We start from the raw sequence: 23,244 nt of genomic DNA on the forward strand, positions 1-23,244 counted from the left end.
TCTCACCGGGCTAGAAGAAGTAGGGCCATTGATGTTGCGTCGGTGAACGTTTTGGTATGAGTGTTGGCGCGTGTAAGTGACCAGAAAATACAAGCTGTGTTTGACAAGATCTCTCTTTGGCGGACTCGCGAGAAAGACTCGCACGAGCGCAGTCTTCACTAGCATGGCTACCACGCAAGCAGTCAGAAATCTGCTATGTCATTCAACAAAAGGTGTTTGCCGTATTCGCATGACATACATTTATTGAAGCATCATTCACGGCCAGGTAAGACCACCCATAAATCAAAACGATCACAAGATGACACTGCGAATCCATACAGTCAGGTAAAAGGAGTTTTCCCCGGACAAATGCTCAATGAAATGCAACAAAAACAGCTCACATCAATCCGAGCTATACATTCATGAATTACAGCTGTCTCTTAATCAATTCAAGATACAAACGCCGCTGCGATCAGAGAAGATATCATGTAATTGTTTCTTGAAGTGCAAAACCATTTGCAGAGTTCACACATGCCTGTAGGATATTCTAAACTGCTTTAGAACATTTCAAATCTAGAGCATGGTAAACTTCCTTGAAAACGTCCACCACTTACGGTGACATTGTCGCGATACATTACCACGGCGCAAACGCCGTGCATAATTCCAAACCCAGGTCATGTATACACAGAAGCGCCTCCGGCCGTAGTCGGCGATGACGTCATTTCAGGCCTCCAAGTTTCTGAGACGCGCCGTGCTACAGCTCGGCCGCGTCTAATCACTGTATCACAACTGTCGCCATAGTCGGGCGGAAACATCCACACGACGATAATGCTCGGGTCGGTAGTGCCACGCCCCGTGCCCAGACGTGATATGTTTGGCGTTGGCTAAACACGAGACAATAAACTGAAAGCCTGGTATTATTACACGGTCATCGGCCATGCAATCAGCCAGTGTGTGCCACCGTGACGATTGAGGGACGTGCGACTCGGGCTGGCGGCCGTGGCCGACCGGCAGCACAGCGCGGCCGGGTGACCCACGGCTGGCGCCCCTCCAGTCGTGTCGCCGGCACAAGACAGGCAGGAATAACAGTGCCCGGAAAAGTGATCACAACATGCCCTCACTCCCACCCCTCCCCTCCCTTCCCACAGTCTCCAGCAAGGCGACGGCGCAGGCATCCGTCGGGATCGGCGGCCAGCCCAGTAGCGACACTCCATCGTCTTGGTCTACTGATCCCGGGCCATTTATCGCGGGCCCAGAGTCCGGGACCCGGGCCCCAAACATTCGACAGCGGAGTCTGGGCCGCAGAGCCTGGTCCCACGGATCGGAGGCCCCGGTCCCACGGACCTCAGACCCTGGTTCCTGGGACCGCGGACCCCGGATCGCAGGCCCGGGACCGCCCACCCGGCGCCCACGATCACATCGCTGAGCCGCACGCCGCCGGCAGCCCCATGAATGATGAATCCGGCGGGGCATCGCGGTCGACGGTACGTAACAAGAGTCGCCGTGCCTGGCACGGCGCACGGCACCGGCTCGGCACCGATGGCTCGGCGGGCGCGCGGACAGACACGACGGAGCCGGTCTCCGGGGACCGCGGCCGACACACCGCCAGCCAGTCCCCACCCGGCGGCCGCCTCTGCACACAAGGACGCGCGCACACTCGGGGGCGGCGGCGATCGGAGCGCACGCACGTCGATGAGTTTGAACACACAGAGGCACCGAGGCGCCGCGTCTGGTACGGATGGGAGGAGCTGACCACAGCTTGGAGCCTGTCGGTGTCGGCTGGGGCGTCTTGTGGAGCCAGTGGCACGTCCGCCAAGCTCGCAGAGGCGGGGAGGAGCGTTTCACAAATGTACATGGCAGGGCTCTAAACCGTCAACCGAATATCAGAGTCAGGGTCGTGGTTCACCTTACTCGCTACCCCAAATACTGAGCACACGTCGTCGTTACGTTTGGCCGCGCGGCACGTGGGCCCTCTGGCCGTGTCCACGGCGCGTGTCCCCGGCCGCGCCACCACCACATCACAGCTGGTTGAGAGTTAGGGGCTGACTAGCGGCCGCGCGCTCCTACCGCACCCCGGGCTCCGGCCGCTCGGCCCCGGCCGGCCGACCTGAGCCGAGTAGCGGCTCGACGCGGCCGGCCGCCTGGCCGGAGCGGCCCGTCTGGTAGTACTCGGCCAGCCTGCCGCCTTCCGGCGGCAGGAAGCCCAGAGTGACCAGGGTGCGCGTGGCGCGCGCTGTCAGCTCCTCCTTGTAGCGCCAGATGGATGTGTCGAGCACGGCGTTGCGCTTGTACTCGCTCTCACATGTCTTCTTAAGCGAGCCCACGCAGTCCGCCCGGTAGTGCTGCAGCTGCGCCTCCGAGGTGTTGATACTGTAGGAGAGACAGCCGCCCAAACACGCCAGCGGGAAGTGGTTGTGCAGCGCGATCACCCGGTCTGTGCGGTGGAAGCATTTGATGTAGTGGCCCGGCTTGGTGTAGTTGCGGCTGCGCCGCACGTGCTGCAGCATGTGCATGTAGCGCGGGATGTCGCGATGCCAGGTGTGCTCGTGGTCCTGCACGTCGAAGAAGTAGACGTTGCGTGCGTTGTAGGAGGCGATCTCCTTCTTTTTCTTCTTGGCCTCGATATTGGCGCGCGGCACGATGGCCTTCATGAGGGCGGCCCAGCTGGCGTAGGCGGTCGGCATGATTATCTCGTCCGTGTCCAGCAGCACCACGTACTCATACATGTAGAGGTTGCGGTAGAAGCAGTCGTTGTAGGGCACCAGCTCGCTCTGGCGCTTGTTGGTAACCTTCTTGCGCAGGTAGAGCCGCTGCAGCGGTGACATATTGGGCTGCTCGCCGGCCAGCGTCAGAGGCGTCACCTCCACCAGGCCTTCCTGCTGGTAGTGTCGCAGCACCTTGGAGATGTTGGGGTGCACCTCAAGGTCATAGAGGAACACCTTCCGCGCGCCGAGCAGCCGCAGCATCTCAAGCCACTCCACCAGACGAACGGACAGGTCCTGGTCTGGGAACGACAGGCCCTTCACGCAGACGGCGAAGTCCTGGCGCTGCTGGCCGGCTGGCGGACGGTTGTTGATGACGCGCAGCGCCACCGTCGACGTCTTGCACGGCGTCTCCACCAGCGTCACCGCCTCAGGCACCAGGTGCGCGTGACTCTTGGGGATCTGACAGGCCATTAGATATGGCTGGATGATGCCCTGCTTGAAGTTGCCCCACTTCTCGTGCCATACGTACTTGTACTCCATGACGGGCACAATAACCGGATCGTTCTTGCGGCTGAACCACAGCTGGCAGTAGGTCTTCAGCGTCGGCTTCAGCCGATCGATCATCACCATCATACGCACAAGCGGATGGATCGACAGGGTAGTCCGATTGTCGTAGTAGGCGGCGTAGAAGTTGTAGGTGCCGTTGCTAGTCTCCAGCACCTGCCAGTAGAGGTTGTTGAACTTGAGGTCGTAGACGGCAGGTAACTTGGCGCATGTCTTGTTCTTCTGCGTGGCCTTTCCCTTCATGGCCTCCCAGTAGTCGACTGGCAAGTTGGGCACGTTCTTCTGGACACTCTTCAGGACCTCCTTCTCGGAGAGGGCCGGCGAGGTGTCAATGAGTGGCTGCAATTCCAGCAGCTTCTCCAGCGGTACCGCCTCGGTGGTCGTCTCCAGCAGGTCCTGCAGGATCTGCCGCGTGTTCACGTTGCTCAGGAAGCGCGCCTCCCGTTCCACACCGGTGAACCTGCAACGCAAACACCACCGACATGAGCACAGGTCACGGGGATGCGCCTGTGGGAGTGCCACGTCACCAGCAATCGCGGAGTGGCGCAATCTCACCTCTCACGGCGAAGTTACGGACTTTGACTTTGAAACGTCCGTTTCACGACACATAGCCCGCTCCCAATGATCTTGTTTGTCATCCGAATCAAATCAACCTGGCCAACCAGGGAGAAGATTGCAATCACTTCTATGTAATCAAACTGATGGTTGATAAAATGTAGTTTACGGCAGGCTTCATTCAACTTGTACGGTCAGCGGTTACTACTACAAAAACTTAGACACGTGCGGAACAGAGCACTTAGCATAATGAGTCCGGCTTCCGTTGAGCTGAGCGGCATGAGCTTCACCGGAGTGTGTCACTCCTGATTCCCACCCGACTGTTTTACTCCTGATCCCCACTGGGCTCCGTCACTCATGATCCCCCACGATCCCTCTGTCACTCCTGATCCCCACCAACGGTCAGCGGTCAGGTCAGGCTAGCGCTCAGCTCGGGGCGCAGCTGAAGACGTGACGCGCGTCCGACATATGCCGCGTCGGACGTGTGTAAAATATGTCTGTTGTGTCGGAGATCAAGTGCTCGCCGACTGTGGCGCTCGGGTTCGGCCATGAGGGAGAGCGCGAGTGGCACTCAGGCTCAGCCATAAGGGCAAGCGCGGGTGACGCTAAGGTTCGGCCACAGGGGCGAGCGCGGGTGACGCTAAGGTTCGGCCATAGGGGCAAGCGCGGGTGACGCTAAGGTTCGACTATAGGGGCAAGCGCGGGTGAGGCCAAGGTTCGGCCATAGGGGCGAGCGCGGGTGGCACTCGGGTTCGGCTACGAGGGAAAGCGCGGCTGGCGCTCGGGTTCGGCCATGAGGGAGAGCGCGGCTGGCACTCGGGTTCGGCCATGAGGGAAAGCGCGGCTGGCGCTCGGGTTCGGCCATGAGGGAGAGCGCGGCTGGCACTCGGGTTCGGCCATGAGGGAAAGCGCGGCTGGCGCTCGGGTTCGGCCATGAGGGAGAGCGCGGCTGGCACTCGGGTTCGGCCATGAGGGAAACCGCGGCTGGCGCTCGGGTTCGGCCATGAGGGAGAGCGCGGCTGGCGCTAAGGTTCGGCAGTGAGGGCGAGCGCGGGTGGCGCTCGGGTTCGGCCATGAGGGCGAGCGCGGACATGAACCGGACCATCACTTCGGTGCGGAGGCGGACAGGCCCAGCATGTCTGGTGACCCAGTCAGCAGCGCAGAGGCAAGGGCCGTGGTCCGCCGTTTCCCGTGTCACACTCGGCTAAATATGTGCCGGACCGGGGCTTAGGCGTCCGTGCCGACAGTGATTGCACCGTCAGTCCACATCTCCGGCCGAGCGACAGGCAGCTAATTGTCGTTGCCAAACCGGCCGCTGTGCCATTCCGCCCCGTCACCACATGCGTTGTTCCATTCGACTGGATGGATTGTTCGCCTCTGAATCAGCTGCGTTCCAGTTCTGTCCTGTCACCGTCCGGCCTGTTACGGCCCGCGGCGAGTTGTTTGCGCCAAACAGCGTTCCCATCAAGCCGGACGGCTGTGTTTACTGAGCCCCGCATGAACGATTTTCCGCCGTGCAACAGCGCGCCTTGGACACCGGTGTGTCGCTGTACTGTTTAGTAGATCACTGCTTGAAGACAACTCCAGTTGGAGCCGGACACGCCGGCTTGGCCAGTCGACTTGACACACATCGGCGCTGCAGCCGGCGAGGTGGCGCACAACGGGTGCCAGGCGCCGGCCAGTGACCTGCAGTGACGGGGCTGACGGCGGTGCGACCGCTGGACGCGCAGTCTGCCGGACAGAGAGCCCGCCGCCAGACGTCCGCTCGGCCCGAGAGCATTTCTCCGGCAGCTGTCGCCGTCCGGCACGACAGAGGCGCGCGGGCAGCATCGCCGCGGCCACGGCCGCCGCATGAAACTGGATCGGGCCGGCTGCCGGACGGCGTTGTTTACATCTGACGCGATCTCGGCTCGCAGCCGGATCGCGCAGAGCAGAGTGCCGCTGTGCCGCATACCGAGCCGACATGGGGCGGCGGCCGCCGGAGTCCCCACGCGGCCGACGTCGGTCGGCAGCCCAGGGCCGAGGCTTAAGTGCCAGCGCAGGGCCGCCGCTGAGGTGCCAGCCTAGGGCCGAGGCTTAAGTGCCAGCCTAGGGCCGACGCTGAGGTGCCAGGCTAGGGACAGGGTTTGGGTGCCATCCTTAAGCCGAAACTCGGGTGGCACCTAGGGCTGGCTTCAGCGGCTAGGCTGCGGAAGAGTTCGTCGCTAATCGGGACGGGTTCGCCCGCCTCGCCCGGGCACTGAGGCGAGCGTTAACGGCCACCTCGAGTACGAAACTAGAGACGCGCTGATGAGCTTGTTGGCAATCGCGGTTTTCATGCGAGCGGCATCCACACATCCCTGACAATGCCTTTCTCAAGACAACCGCAGGCAATGCCACCGAGATTTTCGGCGACACTGACACCCGGGTGAAACCGGCCGGCGTAAGCACGTGTTCTTGTGACGTCGCGCTTTCCTGAACGGATGCAGCGCAAGCGCCAAAAAAGAAAATTGCAAACAGTATGTTCGCTGAGCAGAGAAGTCGTGCATAAATTTTGTCATGGTACGCGGATCAGTCACTGCATGTGAGCGCTTTCACTTGTCAGCCGGTATGTCTGGCTTGTTGCCACGTGTCATCTGCGAGGTAAACGCCAAGACGTTGCTGACATCAATGTGTGGCAATGCAGGTGGAGGTTCTTTTCGCAGTGTGTTTGATAACGCTACCGGTAATCTCCTTTATAACCTGGCAGATCTCCTGGAACAGCAGCATCGATTTCGTTCAGGAGCCGATTATCCAACATGCCTCAAAGTGGAAGAACGTCTGTGTGCACATCCACACGGTAACACGCGATATTTGCCCGCGTCGGCCGGGTGCCGCTGTTAAAATATGGATGCGTCACACATGGCGCCCCGTCCGTTGCCCGCCGCCAATCCCCTTGCGTGTTCCATCGCGACACCTTCCGGTGCCGCACGTCTTCGCCTGCGGCAGCCCGACGTGTCCGTGAGGGGGAGGATTGGACAGTTCGGCCCGACGGTGCGGGGCATGCGTGAGGCCGGTCGGCCTGCACGCGACGGGGCGGCAGAGACAGTTTCGCCGACTTTGAGCGGCCGAGCCGCCAGCGCTCCCAATTGCCGAACCAACCGTGAAAACGCGCCGCCCGGCTGGTTGGCGCGGGCTGCCGCGGCGCCTGCCGGCGGCGACAAACCCGACGCGGCCGCAGCGCACCGCGTCTCCGCCGACGTACAGCGTGCCGTGAGAACGGCGCAGCGCAGCGTGCTCGACGGGCGCCGCTGCGGTCTCCCGAGCCCACACCTGCCGCTGGCTGTCGGGCCGCCGCTGCAGGTGGGCGTTCCGGCGCGAGCCTGAGCGCCCACGTGCGGCGCGATGCGGAGATGCGGCGGCGGGGCTCTGAGAACGGCGCCGCTGCATTCCTGAGGACTCGGCTTCTCCATCGCTGGTGTAGGGTGTGGCGTGTGTCAGGGTCAGGTCTCCGTCTTCGTCCGTGCTCTCTCCTCATGCGCCAGGTCTTGGCACGCTCTGGGGCCCAAGCGTGGTCGGACGCCGTGTTCACCCGAGCCGCGGCTGGGCCGGTGGCAGGTCGTCGGCTGGGAGGATGGCGTTACAGCACCGCAGCCAGTCCCAGCACCGCAGTCAGTCCCGGCTGGGTTGTTTTGCCTCCAGCTCCGATGTCGTGTTGTGCACACGGCCAACACTCGCGTGGTGGGTATGCCGCGGCTGGGGCAGCCCCCTTGACGGTCCCGTGAGGTTCGGGGCCGCTGATGGGAGAAGGGAAGAGACGTGCAGCATACCCACCCGGCTTCAGCGAACGACACACCGGCAGCAGTTGCCTCGGTCGCAGCCTGCACGGCCCGGCTAGCGGCAGTTCGCACCACAGGACAAACTGGTCCCACGTTTGTGGTCGTCTGCAGGCCGCACAGTGCACTAAATCAACTCCAGCGATGGGCAAGCATTGCACCACCTTCAGAGCATTGATTTCGGTTAGCGTGAGCAAACCAGTACTTAACCACGGGTAAGCGGTGAACGTTATACACCAATGCCGTTGCGGACAGTGTGGCGCGATGAATGTTATGACATGTCATGCGCTCGTTTGAGCTTGGAGACCATACAACATGTAAGCGACATTGCTTGCCGGGGTTTCGCCGGCAGCGATTACCGGCGCGGCGCGCGGCATTCGGAGGCGTGACGCCTGGCCGCGCCGCACGCCGGTGGGTGCGCCGCTAATGCCGCCGCAGGCACCGGAACGGGCGCCATCGATTAAACGGCGCTAGGATTGACGCCGTGGAGGGCGAGGGGCAATGGTCTCTTGTTGCACGCCAACCTCAGCTTGTGGCCGTGGCCCGTTGTTATAGAACATATAGGTACCACCGCTGTTGGTATCTGCTTTCAGTCCACCGTGAACCGTCGTCAAAAACTGAGCGGTGAATCCGTTCGACTTATTTGGAGACTAACAGGACACCGTGACGTGTTTTTCGCGTTTCGCAATGGGAAAAGCGCAACGTTGTCAGTTCCTAGGGGCAGGACTGATCCAATTTTGATCGTGGCGTAAAGCGAAGACAGCTGTCAACAGAAATTGAACAGACATCGCCATGCACTAACATTCGCATCATCGGTGCCGGTTTGAACCGGTTCAAACCGACGAGGCAGCGTCTGGCATTGCGACTTTGTCGACGGTTCTGACGGTTCGCGTCGGTAAGAGGTTGCCGATGTTGTTAGTAGCCGGCCTGCGACAGCTCTGCTGACAGCGCTGTTTTGAAGAATGGTCTGCATTCGCAGCGCGCATGTCATCGGATGTTTTTACGATCTCATTACAGCGACAGATACTTTGTAGACCACAGACCTAATGCAGTGCATCTGCGGTCATCCATCAGGACTATGACAGACCGGGAGCTTTTGTGGCCCATGTCGACTTAAATGATGGTTTCCCCCCCCCCCCTCAGACCACGCCAGATTTGCCACGTTTAGCGACTAGGGCACGTGAAAACTCGAGGCAGCGGCCCTACCTCTGAACTGCTCACGGACTTAGTTCTATCCCCCGCCACGCCAGCTTCGCTGGTGCTTGAGTAAGTCACAATCGCAAGGATGTCTGACACCACGAGATCAAACTTAGGGTAGAGCCGTGGACCGTCTTGCCGCCCAACAGCGGCGGCGCGAGCAGGAGCGCAGCGCCTCTACAGAAGACTGCTCACGTCTGTGTCACGGCCCGTCCAGCCTTGGTCGCAGACACACACGGGAGGACACGAGACCTAGATCCACACGTGCAGAATATTTTTTGCTCGATCTCCCATGTTCCGAGGTTGCGCCATTTCCGTTCGTTTCTGTTTTCAGAGCAGGACTGGGATTTAGCGGAAGGAGCAGCATTTATCAACGGCTTTGACGCTGATGAGCGCCGTAAAAAAAATGCCGCCAGCCGAGATCTGTGGGAGAGACGACCATCGCGGCTGACTGTGCTGGCGTTAAGGGATTTATCACTGTCTCTGAGGCAGCTTCACACCTGACGGAGCTCGCGGGAACGATGCTCCATTCGTTTTGAAGTCCCACCCCGAACCGTGTCGCCCGATCCTGCCCCTCCGAGCCATCGCCACCGCCAACATTTCTGACAATTTTGATCGCGGCCAGATCGACGATCCCATCATGACACCCCCCAACAGGGCCCAAGGAGCACCCGGTCCTACAAGCAGCGCACGGAATCACAACATCGCAAACAAAGCTCTGCGATGGAGCGCCCACTCCCACTAATGGAAACCCCGGCCATTCCAACGGGGCATTCGATCACGTCAATTAAGCACACTGTCGGCCACTGAGGCACCTGTTTCTGTTAATGGTCGACGCGACTCGGCCGATTGTGTGATCTGTCCACGCGTCAAGCCGCACAGTGATTCGGCCGGCCGGCGTCAGCGGCAGCCGGTGTCGGCGGAGCGGCCGCAGTGGGGTGTAGCGGTGCCGGCCAGCGCGAACCTCGCCGGCACGCATCTGCGCGGCCGCACGCGGCGCCGCCGAGCGCCGGCCGCCGCCAGGTGACGGACCGTCGCTTCCTGCTGTCGAGCTGAGACCGCGGCGCCAGTCCGGATGCCGGCGCGCGGTACGCCGCCGGAGCAGATCGCTAGGCCGCTGACGCCACGTCCGTCCGCACCGCCGATCAGGAGCGGCAACGCTGGCGCGTCACTCGCGTGTTGATGCGTGCCGAAGCACGGCTCGGCGCCTGCCCAGCCGACGGGCCCAGCTCGCTCGGACCGACGAGCAGGGTCAGCACCGGCGGGCGCCTGCAGACCGTGCAGTCGAACGCAGCGACTGGGTCGGCTGTCGGGGCGTGTGCCGCGTGGCTCTGCGGCGGCAGCCCCGTTCCCATACGACGGCGCATGTGGGCCGCGGCCGCGTCCCCACGGCAGCTGGGCTAACTGCAGCTCTATTTATGCACTGAGCTTGGGTTTGACTTAATTGCGCGACAGTCGCGGTGTATGTGGTTATATAGTGATTATACTAAAGTATTGTCAGGCATGCTCTTGATGGATTCTTTCCATACGTGGTTCCCTTGGTGTCACTAAACAAAACTGCGAAATTTTCAGCAATGAAGAGCAGCAGTGACTGCGATGGCATACACAGGTCTGTCCTAAATAGGACATAAATCTTGCACGAAGTCTTAAGTGTCTAAAGCAAGAGCTCATGTAACTGTCGCAGGCACCACCCCCTTGCTGTTTTCCTCCCATACATATTCCAAACAGCATTCAAGCATGTCTCAAAACCCAGTAAGATCCTAACGAGGCAGCTGATGTGGCGGGCTGACGCAGCGTCTCGGCGTCAACTTACAGAGCCTCTCCACGCACTTGGTTACGTCAACGGTGAATCTAAAAAACATCCGGGTGCATAAGTGCAAAGATCACGGTCACGGTGACGTCACCTTGCCACACAAAGCAAGGTGCTCCCGTGGGACCACTTTGCAGCGGTACGCCTCCTTTCACAGGATGTGATAATTACCGCAATCCGTCGCGGTGTCACCAAACGACGCGGCAACTGCGTGTTGCTCGGCCTTGTCACGTGCGATGTAGGCCTCCGGAGAGAAAACAGAGAAACAGCAACAGCCGACACGTTCGCCACCTGTCACAGTGTGGTGCCGATTGCAGCCGAGCGTGTTTGACGCACTGAATTATGCATTCAGACGGTACTTTTCGCAAGGGCACAAACGCTGTCACCGGGAGGCGACGCAACGTTTCGAAACGCTCGTCGGCATTGCGCCCCGTTGGCGGAGCGTGTCGCTATGGATGAGGAACGGCACCGGCGGCGCCGGCCGGGTGACCTTGACCTCCGCCAGGGGTCGGCCTGTTTCGGGGAGGGGATCCAGACGCGGTCCACCGGTCCTGCACGAGACCCGGGCTGCCACAGTCGCCAGACGGGGCTGTGCTGCTGCAGATGGTGGCAAGGAATGCGGGCGCAGCAAGAGGCCGCCGTCCGCGCCGTTGGCTGGAGAGAAGGGGAGGGACGAGTGTAGCGTTGCAACGAGATGCGTCCTCGCCCCATTACTTGCTCCCAACTTACCTCAACTAATCTTCTGCAATTTTGCATTATTGATCAATAACACAGTGGAGGTTGTTGAGCCTGGCGAGATCCATGGAGGTGTTCGCTGGGCTCTACATTGTGTCATTTCACTGGAAACATGTGTTGCTTCATCCGGAATTTTTGCAACCATTTCAGTTTCGATCTTTAATGGATTTCGCAATCCTCCTGAAGCGATTGTGGACAGTCACCGGATTCCCCGGAGCTTCTTTACCCCAACATTAAGATTGCAACGTTGTGCAACATGCTGGAACGAGTTCTAAAATTTATCTCTAGAATTTCTGGAAGGAATTCTGTCCAGTGGCAGGGTACGACGTAGCTTGGCTTCACTGATGTGTTTGGATGACTGGGAAATTGGCTCCGGGTACCGGGCCTCTATCGCTTCGACCGTGCCGCCGTGAGGAGTTTTCTTTCGTTGAGCAAAGAGATGTTCCTGAACACCAGCACGCCATCGTCTCATCCGTGTCGCGCGGTTTACGCCAGAGGCTGCTGCGGTGGCTGCCATTCAGAGCGCTCCATCGCCGCTGGCGCTGCGTCTCGGCTCTTCGGCTTCCGGCCTGGCCAGCTTAGCTGTTGATGTTGCAGTGAGGTCGGATGCCTCAGCTACAATGGACGCAAACATGTGGGGACAAATGCCTGTTATTTGGCGCAGTCTTTATGAACAGAATAAAATGTTAGCTGTGCTTTACAGGTCCTCCACCTGCCGACAGACAGATCTAAGAGCACACGAGGAGGCAGGGTGCTGTGAGATCCTGGCATAGCCTGCCGCACGGCAAAGCAAATGTAGATCAAATACATCGGTCCCTAGCGGACATGCTGTAAATCGACTGTCGACTGTAGAAGCGCGAGAAAGGAGGACATTCCGGCGATCTACAAAAACAGTGAGGAAACACGGGTTCAGCGACACTGGAGTGGAATTAGATCCACTTCACAGAGCACGCGTGTTCGGAACAAAACTCAACGCCAGTCAAGCTCAACTATCGCCGGTTACGGCGGGCATAGCACATCAATCTAGAGGCACTATTCGGGAACAGCATCGAGGGCCCGGCGAGTTTCTGGTTGATTCTCCCATCAGACTCCCGAAGCACACCGCGGAGCGGGCTTCATACTCTGTGTACGGGTCAGTAGTGGCGGATACATGTCGCAGTTGCCGTTGACGGGTGACTGCTGAGGCAGGATCTAGACTAGATCAGCGGCGAAAATGTGGAACAAACCCAGGCTCATCGTAAAGCGATACGTTGTGATTAGTGGTATTTCTCCCATTCCATTCCAAATCAGTCGCGCTCCTTAACCAACTCGAATCACAAATCCACGACCGAAATAAATCTGATGGCAATTTCTCACCATGAGTTTATGTACAGGTCGTGATAAATAGGAGCAGTGAATCACGAGCGAACAGTTATGTCGGCGATGGTGCATCATATTCTCATAATGGCCTGAGGAGTTGAGACCCTACAGTGTCTGCGATCCGGCAAGGCCTGCGTTACGGTAGACTGGTCACTCAATGATGCCTGTGGCGCTACAAAGACCTTTGAGCCGGCGAAACCTGTGTGGTACCATTCTGCTTCGAATTAGTTGGGATAAGTCCTGGAGGAGCGGGATTGGAGCAAAAACGACTGACGGTTCAGGAATCCGCCGCGATGCTACGGAGGAAATGCACGGGAGGAAACCAATGATTCTGGCGGTTGCCACTGGCTCACGCATGACACCGTTGATGCGCAGAGCTTTTGCGTCCGGTCGGTGAATATGCCTCCAGCCGAAGCGACCAGTCAGCGCAGGCAGGTGCGCTTCACAGCAATGCCACCTCACCAGGGGCGTTCTGGGTGGTGTTAGGTGGCGAGGGCCTAAGCAACCGCTCGACCAGCAAAACGAGCGTGGAAATGTGTCGTAAAAGTAGCGCCGCCCGGCCATTATTGTCACGACTATATGTGGACACAACCTCAACGCTGAATAGCTGCAACGCACGAAGTCCGTAACTTCATATTTCATGCTATGCCGGTGATGAGTGCACAAGTATATTTTGAAAGGATCTGCCGCTGATGTAGCGGGTCGGGGATTTATGGGATTAGAAAGCAGACATAACAGAAAAACCAACTTAAAACTCCATCTGCAGTTACTTGGCTTATTGCATCAAACAATCCCTCCCACACATTTTTCGAATGACGCAGACGCCTGAATTCGCCGACCATTGCCCAATCTGAGCTATGTCTGACGTGCTGGGCGATTTAGACTAGTGGCTGGTGTGGTGGTTTGATCCCTCTGGCCCCTCACCAGACACTCGAGTGGCGCAATGACCCAAAGCCTCTTGGCATTCTCGGAGCAGGATGTCCAGCAGTTGAACGGCTCCCTGCGACAACTCCCAGTGCGCCCTGCAAGGTCCACGGTTCGGGTCCACGGACGGGTCGCCGCGGAGGGTCCCGGTGCGAGAGGTCCCGGCGTCCACGTCTGGTGTGCGATGGCTTCCCTGCCGTCGCATCGACACAACGGAGCACGGCGTCGCGTGCACCGCGCTGCCACATGCGGCGCGTACTTGACCGGCAACCGCCGGAGCCCGCGTCCGCGAAATACAATCGTGAGGTGCCACAGAAACTTGGAGAATGTCTGTGTTCCACCATCGTAACAGTCGTGCCTTACGGCGCACATGAAGTGAACCCTCGCAGACCCAGTCTGGGCACCATGCATACCGCGTTTGCAAAGCAGGCAGTTATCTGTTTTAGTGTCCAGTATGCAGCTGGCCGTGATGCAGCGTCTCACAACTAACGTCCATGTGAGACTCACTGCAGGTGGTTTTACAGGTAGTAATGCATTTCTCTCTCAGAGGCGAGTCTGGGTGGAGCCTCTGACGCTGGCCAGTTTGCGGCGTTCTATCACAGCCGTCGGTCCTGGCGACCTGGCGCGCTGCGCGCTCGGCAGCAGCGGCGGCCAGCGTTATCGTCTGCCAGCGTCCCTGGGCTCCTGCCACACCCCGCCCGGCGCCGCCCGGTCGGACGCGGCGGCTCGCGGGCCCGCCGGCTCCAACACTCCGGCGCTGCGGGACCCCTCCAGTGCTGCCGGGATGGGGAGCTGCGCCCGCCGCCGCCGGTCTGTGGACCTCGTCGGGCGCGCGCCGCGGGGCGGACCACTGGCCCACATCGCCGGCGCCGTCCGGCGACATCTGGAACAGTGGCGGCACCGGCGTGCCCGCGCCGGGCGAGTCTCAAAAGCGCACCTGTCGCCTCACGGAAATAGATCGCATCTGCTCGGCCACTTTCTTTGTCGGAAGTACTGTCCGGTGAGGTGTGAAGCGGTGAAGATGGTGGAAGATGGAGGGATGAAGCTGTGACGATGTTGGAAGATAGAGGCGTGAAGCCGTGAAGAAGGACGCATGGTGTTTGGCACAGTAGCCGGCTGTAATCCTATGGAAACATTTCCGATGTAAGCGAAATCTGATGGAAGAGCAGAATGCGCATTTTTTACCTTCATCTCCAGCGAGACCCAAGGCAAGCAAAATGAGTTCAATAAACAAATGCGGAGACGTTAAATCATCCAAGAATCCGCTGATGCATCACAATAAATTAAGCATTCATTACATGTGCTGCTTGGAGTCGCCGGGGCTTCCAATGCTTTTCAAACGCTGCCCTTGCAGTCCATAAATTGTTTTCAGGCCGAATTGATGCGAAAACTGAGCCACGAAAATTGATTTCTCCTGTGAATTATTGTTGGTTTTTATGGCGTCACACGACCATTCCTTGACCGCTTTGTATGTACGCCGTACCAAGAGCTTGGAACGGATCAGTCTGAAATATTCTAGAAAGGAAATCGCGGAGCCTTGTACCCGTCACCGTGCATGCACGTAACCGGACGCCCGGCTGACCGAAAAAGTAAGGAAACATTTTATTTAAGCTGTTCGATGCATTAGCGAGGAGCGTTATTTACATCGATAAGTAGTTCACCGTAGTAATAGCCTCATTCCTCGGAGAAAAACCAGGAGAATGGAGACATAGTTAGGCAGATATTTTGGCAACATGCCTTTATCGAAACAATGGCAGAAGTAAATAGACCAAAAATGCTTACGCCCTTGTGTATGTCGTTCTAATGGGATCGGATTACTGCACATCACCAGCCTTTGCGGGAATTTTGTAAGTGTTTTCGATGACCTGATTCGTTCAAATTCTAGTGTTACACTGGGATTTAGGTCCCATGGCGTTGACACATCCACAATGTGATAACCCATGCCTGCGTTGAAAGCGGTGAAAATATCTCGGCCAGTCGGCCATCCTGTCTCCTTCCGTTTGCATATTGCAGACAGTTGCAGGCTAGGCTTGTGTCAATCTGCGCGGTCACGCGCAGACTTTGGCCGCTTTCGTATCATCCGACCGGGCGTGCCCGACGACTGATAACCGAGTGGCGACGCGCTACGCACTTGCCTCGCTCCGTGTCGTCAGGGCTACGCCATATACCGCCCGTAACCAACAGACGCCACAAGCCGGACGGCGCGCGTCCGTCTGACCTCTCTCACCCCTCACACCAGGGCCTGACCCCGTGATGCCGGGTGCTAGCAGGGATGGGTCTGCGCCGAGAAGGCCAGCGACCTCTGCAGTGTGGCCGGCAGCGCCCGGAGCGCCGGTGGGCAGGAAGAGGCCGTTTGGTTACGGCTGCCGCCCACCCTGCAGCGGAAATTACACAGCGCGGGGCCCTGGCCGCGACGTGGCTGGCTGCCATGTTCCCACGTGACGACCGCGACTCGCGCTGGCTCGGGCTGCAGCGACGACAGCGATCAGTCGGAGACCTCGGTATGCTTTTTGTGACGTCGTTCATGACATGACAAACAATCCGTCGAAATAAATAATTGAGCTTTATCTAAATGCTTCACCATTTCTCACCTAAATGCACTACTGATTGTCATATGATGCACAACATTGTTTAACACTGTCGTACACCATGTCTGAAGGGGCGTAAAGAGTAACGCGAATGCCCTTCTGTTTTAAGCGAAATGCAATTGCAGAACGACCACGCTGTAATGCATCGCACATATAAATCCTGTAAAATCCGCCTGCTGGGTCTGTATTCCTGCTGCGTTCACGTGCCAGTATTTCAACGTCATATCTCATGACTATTTTGAAAATAGAATGAAAATGTCTGTCTGCAAGTTTTAAACCAAACTTTGTAACTGCATACGATCACATCATGTGTGTGCAATGGCGAAAAATCTTGCAAATGATTGATCCTAGGCTTTGCTAATCGTGTCTATTAATGCTTGATGAGGCCCCGGCCAGTTACGGATCATCACGTAGCATGCACCAAAATAATGCAGGTGGCGAAGTACGTGGCGTAGTGGAAGTAACCGTCTCTGGGACAGCATGCAGGATCTCAAAAGAGTGCAAAATTAGCTCCAGACTCACGTTGATTAATGTATAGAACCGAGGATTTTGCGAACAGCTGTGGAACAAGGCAGTACAGGCTAGGTGTAGAGCTGGTTTTCAGATCAAAGTTGGTGAGTAAAGAAAGAGAAGTGAAAATGGACAGAGAGGGAGACGAAACGAGAGAGGGACATAAGACGAGAAAAGGAAAACAGAGGGGACGGAGAGAAACGCAAAAAGGGTAGCTTCAAAGGTGGAAAATAGTTACCTGTGTATTTGTGCATTTTCGCCACTTGGTGCGCTCCTGCCCCATTTTAAATGTTCGGGATGGAAGGCATAGTGACACACTTAAGTAGCAAACGGGGCGACCATGTTCATAACACAGACTTTTCCATGCGCAATGAATCGCCATGTACTACCCGGCGCGGGCAGAATGTGGGGCACTTACTTACAGATGCTCAGCAAGCTTCGATTCGGCACGCAAATGGTCTTCTTGACCGTCACAGAATGCTTGGCCCAGCTACACAGACAAGACAAAATGGGTGGCAGGCGGCCCCGACTTCCAACAGAGGGACTTTCTATGGACAAACATGACTGGGTGGCCGGGCCGTCTGTTGCCCCGAAATTTCAGCTAAACCGCGCCTTGGGAGTCGTGACCGAACAAAGCAACATTATGCGGAACACGAGGCCGCCCCCGAGCCGGTAATGCTGGGTGTGACAAAGAGCTCCTTTCCGTCTTGCCACGATTAATGTCCTTGCTCTCAAGAGCAAACAGGCGAAAAAGCTTCCGTGCTACTCGTTTTGCAAAGCCCTAGCATGCATGTCATGACGTGAATTATCCTTAGCGCCTTGAAAAATCCTGCAGTAATCTAGCTCCAACAATTTGAAACCACCTTTGCTGCCGAACGTGCGCGATGTGCTATGCAACTCTACCATATGACTTTCCGGATGGTGCTCCATAATTGCACACGGTTTTGCACGGCGCATACCATATCTCGTGAGACCAAACAGCACACAAACATTTTCGTGAAGAAGGGATTGAAAGACTTCGTTGACTCGTTTATTTTATCAACCACTTGAGTAAGGCAAGCATCCCTGCACGCGCTAACATTTCATTTCAGTCCTGCCATTGGTCGAGCAATCTACGGAGTAGCCATCCGGAGCTTATGGGGCCACAGCCGCTTTTGTTGATGGCTTTTATTGAAAAAATGATGACTTCAGGTTAAACAAGGTTTTACTTTAGCAGCATCGCTCAATTCACGGAATGACCAGGTAAAACAACTATATCCTTTGTATTTGCTTATCCAAGAAAGCAGTACAATAGTACAATAAAAAGGCGCGTGTGCGCTTAGTCAATCATGCAACTGTAGGGGCCGAACAGTTGCTGTACGCACATGGCTGTGCGAGTGGGGTTTTGTAACCATATCAGGGACCTCATTCCCCCCCCCCCCCTCTTTGTTTCAACCCAATCAGTGTTGGGACCAAATCACCGAAAGTACCAAAACAACCTATAACACAAAAGGAAACTTCGAAGAGAAAGGTTTCAAAAAAATCTCGTCTCTTTCCCCACCCCTCAAAATAACGTCTGGGAATCACCACTTATGATGCCCGGTATTCATGTGTGCACACAAATGTATACCTATATATTGGGCCAACACAATGCAACGGCTTACGGGAACAAGTTCGTACTCAGCAGCTTTTAAAGACAATTTTATAGACAGGAGGGAAATACCAGGGCTACATGCACCATAAAGGGCACGGGCAAAAGGTTCAGTACTGTTTGGCAAGTTCGGCGAGGTCAGACTACCGTCGGGCGAGTTCGCATGAGGCTCAGACACGGGGTTCAGTGCCGTTCGGCAAAGTCAGGTCGAGGTCGGGCCGGTTCGTATGGGGCACGTACATCGGGTTTGGTACCGTTCGGCAAGGTCAGACTGAGCCGGTTCGTATGGGGCACAGACAAGGGGTTCAGTACCGTTCGGCATGGTCAGGCCGCGGTCGGGCCGGCTCCCCACGGCCGAGTCAGCCAGCCGACTGTCGCCATGCCCGGCGACAGAAACTGCGGCCGCCGGAGGGCGCCACCGCGGATCGAGAGGCTCCACTTCCTCGCACTGGTCCGGGCGGCTCGGGAGGTGGGGTCGAGCCGGCCAGACCAGCGCGGGGAAATGGCTCGCTCGGAGAGGGGTCCCACCGGTCCGAGCTCGAGCTCGAGCTCAAAGCGGGGAGCGTCCCACCACGGCGCTGAGACGACCGCGCCCCGCGCCCCGCGGCCTGGGAACAACGTGCCCGGGTGAATCACCGGATGTGCACGACGGCGGGGCAGTCAGTGCTTCGGGTTTGCCCATACCACCGGGCTCCGCACCAGCGTCCCGGTTTCAGCTTCTCCTGCCGGAAGGGCATGACTCACCTGGGAAAGGTCGCCCAAGGCCGCCCAGCGCCCGGGGCAGTTTTGGACCGGCCTTCAGCCGATGCGTTACGGTGCGCAGAATTACTCCATGGTCACCTTTCTCGATCGAAACCATAAGGCTGCGAAAACTGCGGTGAGGGTGCCTGCTAATAACCTTGTAGTGTTTCATACATACGTGGAGAGTTGACGAGAAAGAATCGAAGAGAAGGTGAAACGACACCATGTGCGCGAAGGAATCCGACAGGCCGAACCACGGCCTTCTCAAGGTGGAATTGGAAAAGACGACACGATAGATTCTGGTCATGAACAAAGACGCACGGATCGTCAGGATCTAAACGTGGCATTATCGCGCCATGGTCACCACCACCAACCGCCCCAACGGACGATTCAAGGGTGTTTTTGTCGCAATCGGTCCGTTTCGCTGTAATGACGCGTGTCTACACCACGGCTTCGGCAGCGGACTACGCGGTGCCTTCACCACGGAGACTGCACCACCGCCGGCGGCCCGTGTGCGTCCAGCACCAAACCAGCAGAGAGCGAGCGCGTGTAAGTGCGCCACAGGCGGGAGTTCGCGGCCTTGCCCGAGCCGCCGGACCGGGTGGATCCAGGCCCCACTGCCGAAGTCCCACCCCACCAGTGGAAAAGTCCCGAACCCCACGAATGGGTTTAGCTGGCTAAGGAGTCTTTTTAGACATTCTCGTCAGATGGCTGACAGACGGCAGACGGAGCCCCCGTTGTGCTGGAACACCAGCGTATATCACGTTGTTGTCTGCCACGCACACCATTCCAGATCATCTATCGTCTCATCTGCACACTGTTAGCTTACTGAAGATAGCTTCGCATGTAAGCAGACAAGTGTCTTAGCGCCTCTGATATCTGCAAGCAGGGGAACAAACATACCCTGAAAGCAATAAGGCTGCAACACTATCTGCACAGGCTTATCTTATCGATATGCACTTGACAGAACGTTGCGACAGCGCACAGTGCACAGATTAGACCTTCGGATATGCTGGAGAGGTGCCTGCGTGCACATGAACATGCTACCCTGTACATGCGCAAGCACTGCAAACACGCAATCTTCAATCCTTGGCTTAACGTGGGTGAAGCCGTCCTAGCGAAGCAACCGAGCGAGAAGCCGTCCTAGCTGGGTGGAAGGCATGCAGTGCCACCAGTAGCCGCCAATCTGTGTCAGAACCTGCGACCGTAGACCATACCACTCCACAGCCGTTTGGTTGGGGCGATTGAATCGCATGTGAATCGAATGCCGGTTACAATGTGTTTGGTTCGATTCCCACCGCAGAACGATCTCCTCGGCCTAGTTCGGGCCAGAACATGGAGAAGTTAGTGATCCTACCAGCAATATGTATTGCTAAGAATTAAAGCAACGACTCGTGCAAGCTGAGCAACTTACAGGACAAGTGCCCGGAGCACGTTAAACATCCCGCAATCCTGACCAATGCAGTAAAGGTGGCACCCAATGGCGAAAACATGTCAAACATGTTAATTGTTCAGTTTTGCGCACTGCGAGTTCATAAGGAGGCGATTTTGATACTGTCTCTGAGTCGCAAACCAGCCTGAAAGTTCGGAAAAACAAAGTTACCTTAAGCAAACAGCAAGCCCGTCCCTAACCAATTGAGTCAGTTGACACTTGCGTGTTAAGTTCCCGTAACAGAACGCACCAAACGATTTCTGACCAGATATGGGGCGCGAGGTAGCATGACGGGAAAATTGCAAGAGAACAACCGCCTTACACAAGCCTCAAACCACGCAACTCCACAAACTACAGGCCCCATGAGCCGCACGGGACCGACCTAGACGGCCATCTCCGTGCGATGGTGACCATGAACGCTCCAGAGAGGCGCTGACGGGTCCGTTCCGGCCGAGACGGCCGTGATGGACTGCCTCCGAGCTGCCGAGCGCCTGCCACCCCTGATGGCCTATCTCGGGGCATCGGCCGGCAGGAGCAGGGCGCTCGGGGCGCAGGACTCGCCTCGGCACGGCGCCGCCGAGCCGTGATCGCCGCCGCCGGCTGCCGCCCGGCCGTCAGCGCCGAGGCAGCGGCGGCCGGCACTGCCACGCGGCACGCAGAGGCCGAAGCCGAACAGAGGCTGCTGGGCCGGGGCGGCGGGCGCCGGGCTCGGTGCGGCGGCGGGGTCGGGCCGGCTGACCGGGCCTGAGCGCGTACCCGCCTCGCTACGCCGCACCGGCTGACCGGGCCGGAGCGCGTACCCGCCTCGCTACGCCGCACGCAGTGTCCAGTGGCGGCCCGAGCGCAGCACGACCACCCCACCCGCAGCAGGAGGGTATTCTACACGCACCGCGCTCACTCCTGATCGGACGCCGACCACCCCACCCGCAGCAGGAGGGTATTCTACACACACCGCGCTCACTCCTGATCGGACGCCGACCACCCCACCCGCAGCAGGAGGGTATTCTACACACACCGCGCTCACTCCTGATCGGACGCTCGCGCACATATAATCGCGAGGTTATCGAACAACCAATCACGGAGAGATGTCCTCTCACATGACAATTGGGACATTATCATCTCCATTGAATTCTCCTGGCACGTCCCATACAGCCCCAACACTCGCTTGTGTGCCCACATTCGAAACCGAGAACATAATAAATGCCCGTTCACGGTGGTCTTGCCGGTAGTTCGAAATGCACGTCAAAAGCACCCGAGTACATCATTAGCGCGCAAAAAGCTGCCAATTCGAAAGAAGTGTCCGTCACGGCAGCCAGATACGCACGTGTCAGAGGACGTCATGGATGGCAGACGCTCGGTATGAGCCAGCTGAGATGGGCCATCATCGGCTTAATGAACTGTGCTGGTAGGGCATCGTTGCCTGCACCTCTGTGCGGGGGGGGGGGGGTGAGTTATGGCCGCACCGAGGCATAGCTGGCCTCTGCCTCACAGCGACGACGACGTATCAGTGACGAGAGGTTGGCAGACGGTCAACATTTGCCAGTGATTGTGCCGGGGAACTGTCTGAAGTCTGCTGGTGGCTTTTGACACAAATGATTGTAGTACTGACACCCGGCGGCGGTGTCACGGGGCCTTTGGACACGCGCGGATGTAGTACTGACCCCCGGCGGTGGTGTCATGGGACCTTTGGACACGTGCGGATGTAGTACTGACACCCGGCGGGGTGTCATGGGACCTTTGGACACGTGCGGATGTAGTACTGACCCCCGGCGGTGGTGTCATGGAACCTTTGAACACGTGCGAAGATGGCGCTGGCAACCCGCGTGCCGCGATTGATAATGCTGCAGAGCGCGGGCGACCAATCGTTGTTGTGCAACTGCTGCTGAGGCGACTGCACTGGCCAATCGGCGATCTAGTGCCGGGCTGAAGCAACGGGGCGCGAGTCCGCGCGGGGTGAAGCAACGCCCTCTGACCTCTGGAGACTTTCGGATCGAGGAGGGGGTGGAGCATTGTCCCGTCCACGCGCCGATGACACCCGTGTGAGCATCAGTGGCCCGTCACGCCTGGGCAGCTTCCGCTAGAGATGTGCTCGTAGAACCGATTCACAACGCTGTCGACTTGAATGACATACAGAGCTTGTGTTGGCCAATCTCGGCACATTTTCTGCTTGGGGGCGCAACGTTTCGAAACAGACTTTACAGCGATTTTAGACGTTTGTAACGCCGTGATTCGGTGCCAGATCAACTTATGCTCTCTCCGCAGAAGTATGAGAGTGCCACGGCGGGGTGCAGCGTTCACTCGAGTTTAGCATTCCGCGGACATTAGGGGTGAGTGGACACAGAAGTGCAATGCGGTCAATGTTCTGGCGTTAACAGATCATTTCCGGTGGTTTGGCCTCGTCAAGCACGAGAAGCCGTGCTGAATGCCTTGCTCGGCTATATGTGGCTTAACATGCGCCACACAGTCGAGCGCTGCTTGGCTGGTTGAATACCCTTCGCTTAAGTGAGGGTCATCTTGACCCCCTGAGATCTCAGAAACTGGGCAAGCTAGAGACACCCAATTCACAGGATGCATTGGCCTGTATGTAAACTCACTTGAGTCAAAGTTCAGGGTTCCTATGTTTTGACCTTCGGGTCAAGTAAGGTCAAACAAAGTCCAACTCCAGATTGGTGTCCAAAGTTCCCCGGAGTTAAGATACTTTTTCTAAGCAAAGGGTCGCTA

General features: G+C 57.7%; 1 protein-coding gene across 1 annotated transcript in view; it reads right to left on the bottom strand.

Annotated features, from left to right (window-relative positions):
• Positions 1 to 220: 220 nt before the first annotated feature.
• The window catches only part of LOC119111841 (uncharacterized), a 34,957-nt gene continuing 11,933 nt past the window's right edge, over positions 221 to 23,244 (bottom strand). Inside the window, exon 3 of the mRNA XM_037235672.1 lies at positions 221 to 3,708. Within this exon, the coding sequence (XP_037091567.1) occupies positions 2,043 to 3,708 (1,666 nt within the window). The 3' untranslated portion in view covers positions 221 to 2,042. The remainder of the gene's footprint in view (positions 3,709 to 23,244) is intronic.

Source organism: Pollicipes pollicipes, unplaced genomic scaffold, assembly GCF_011947565.3.
Source record: "Pollicipes pollicipes isolate AB1234 unplaced genomic scaffold, Ppol_2.1 Scaffold_7261;HRSCAF=8764_pilon_pilon_pilon, whole genome shotgun sequence".
Taxonomy (NCBI): domain Eukaryota; kingdom Metazoa; phylum Arthropoda; class Thecostraca; order Pollicipedomorpha; family Pollicipedidae; genus Pollicipes; species Pollicipes pollicipes.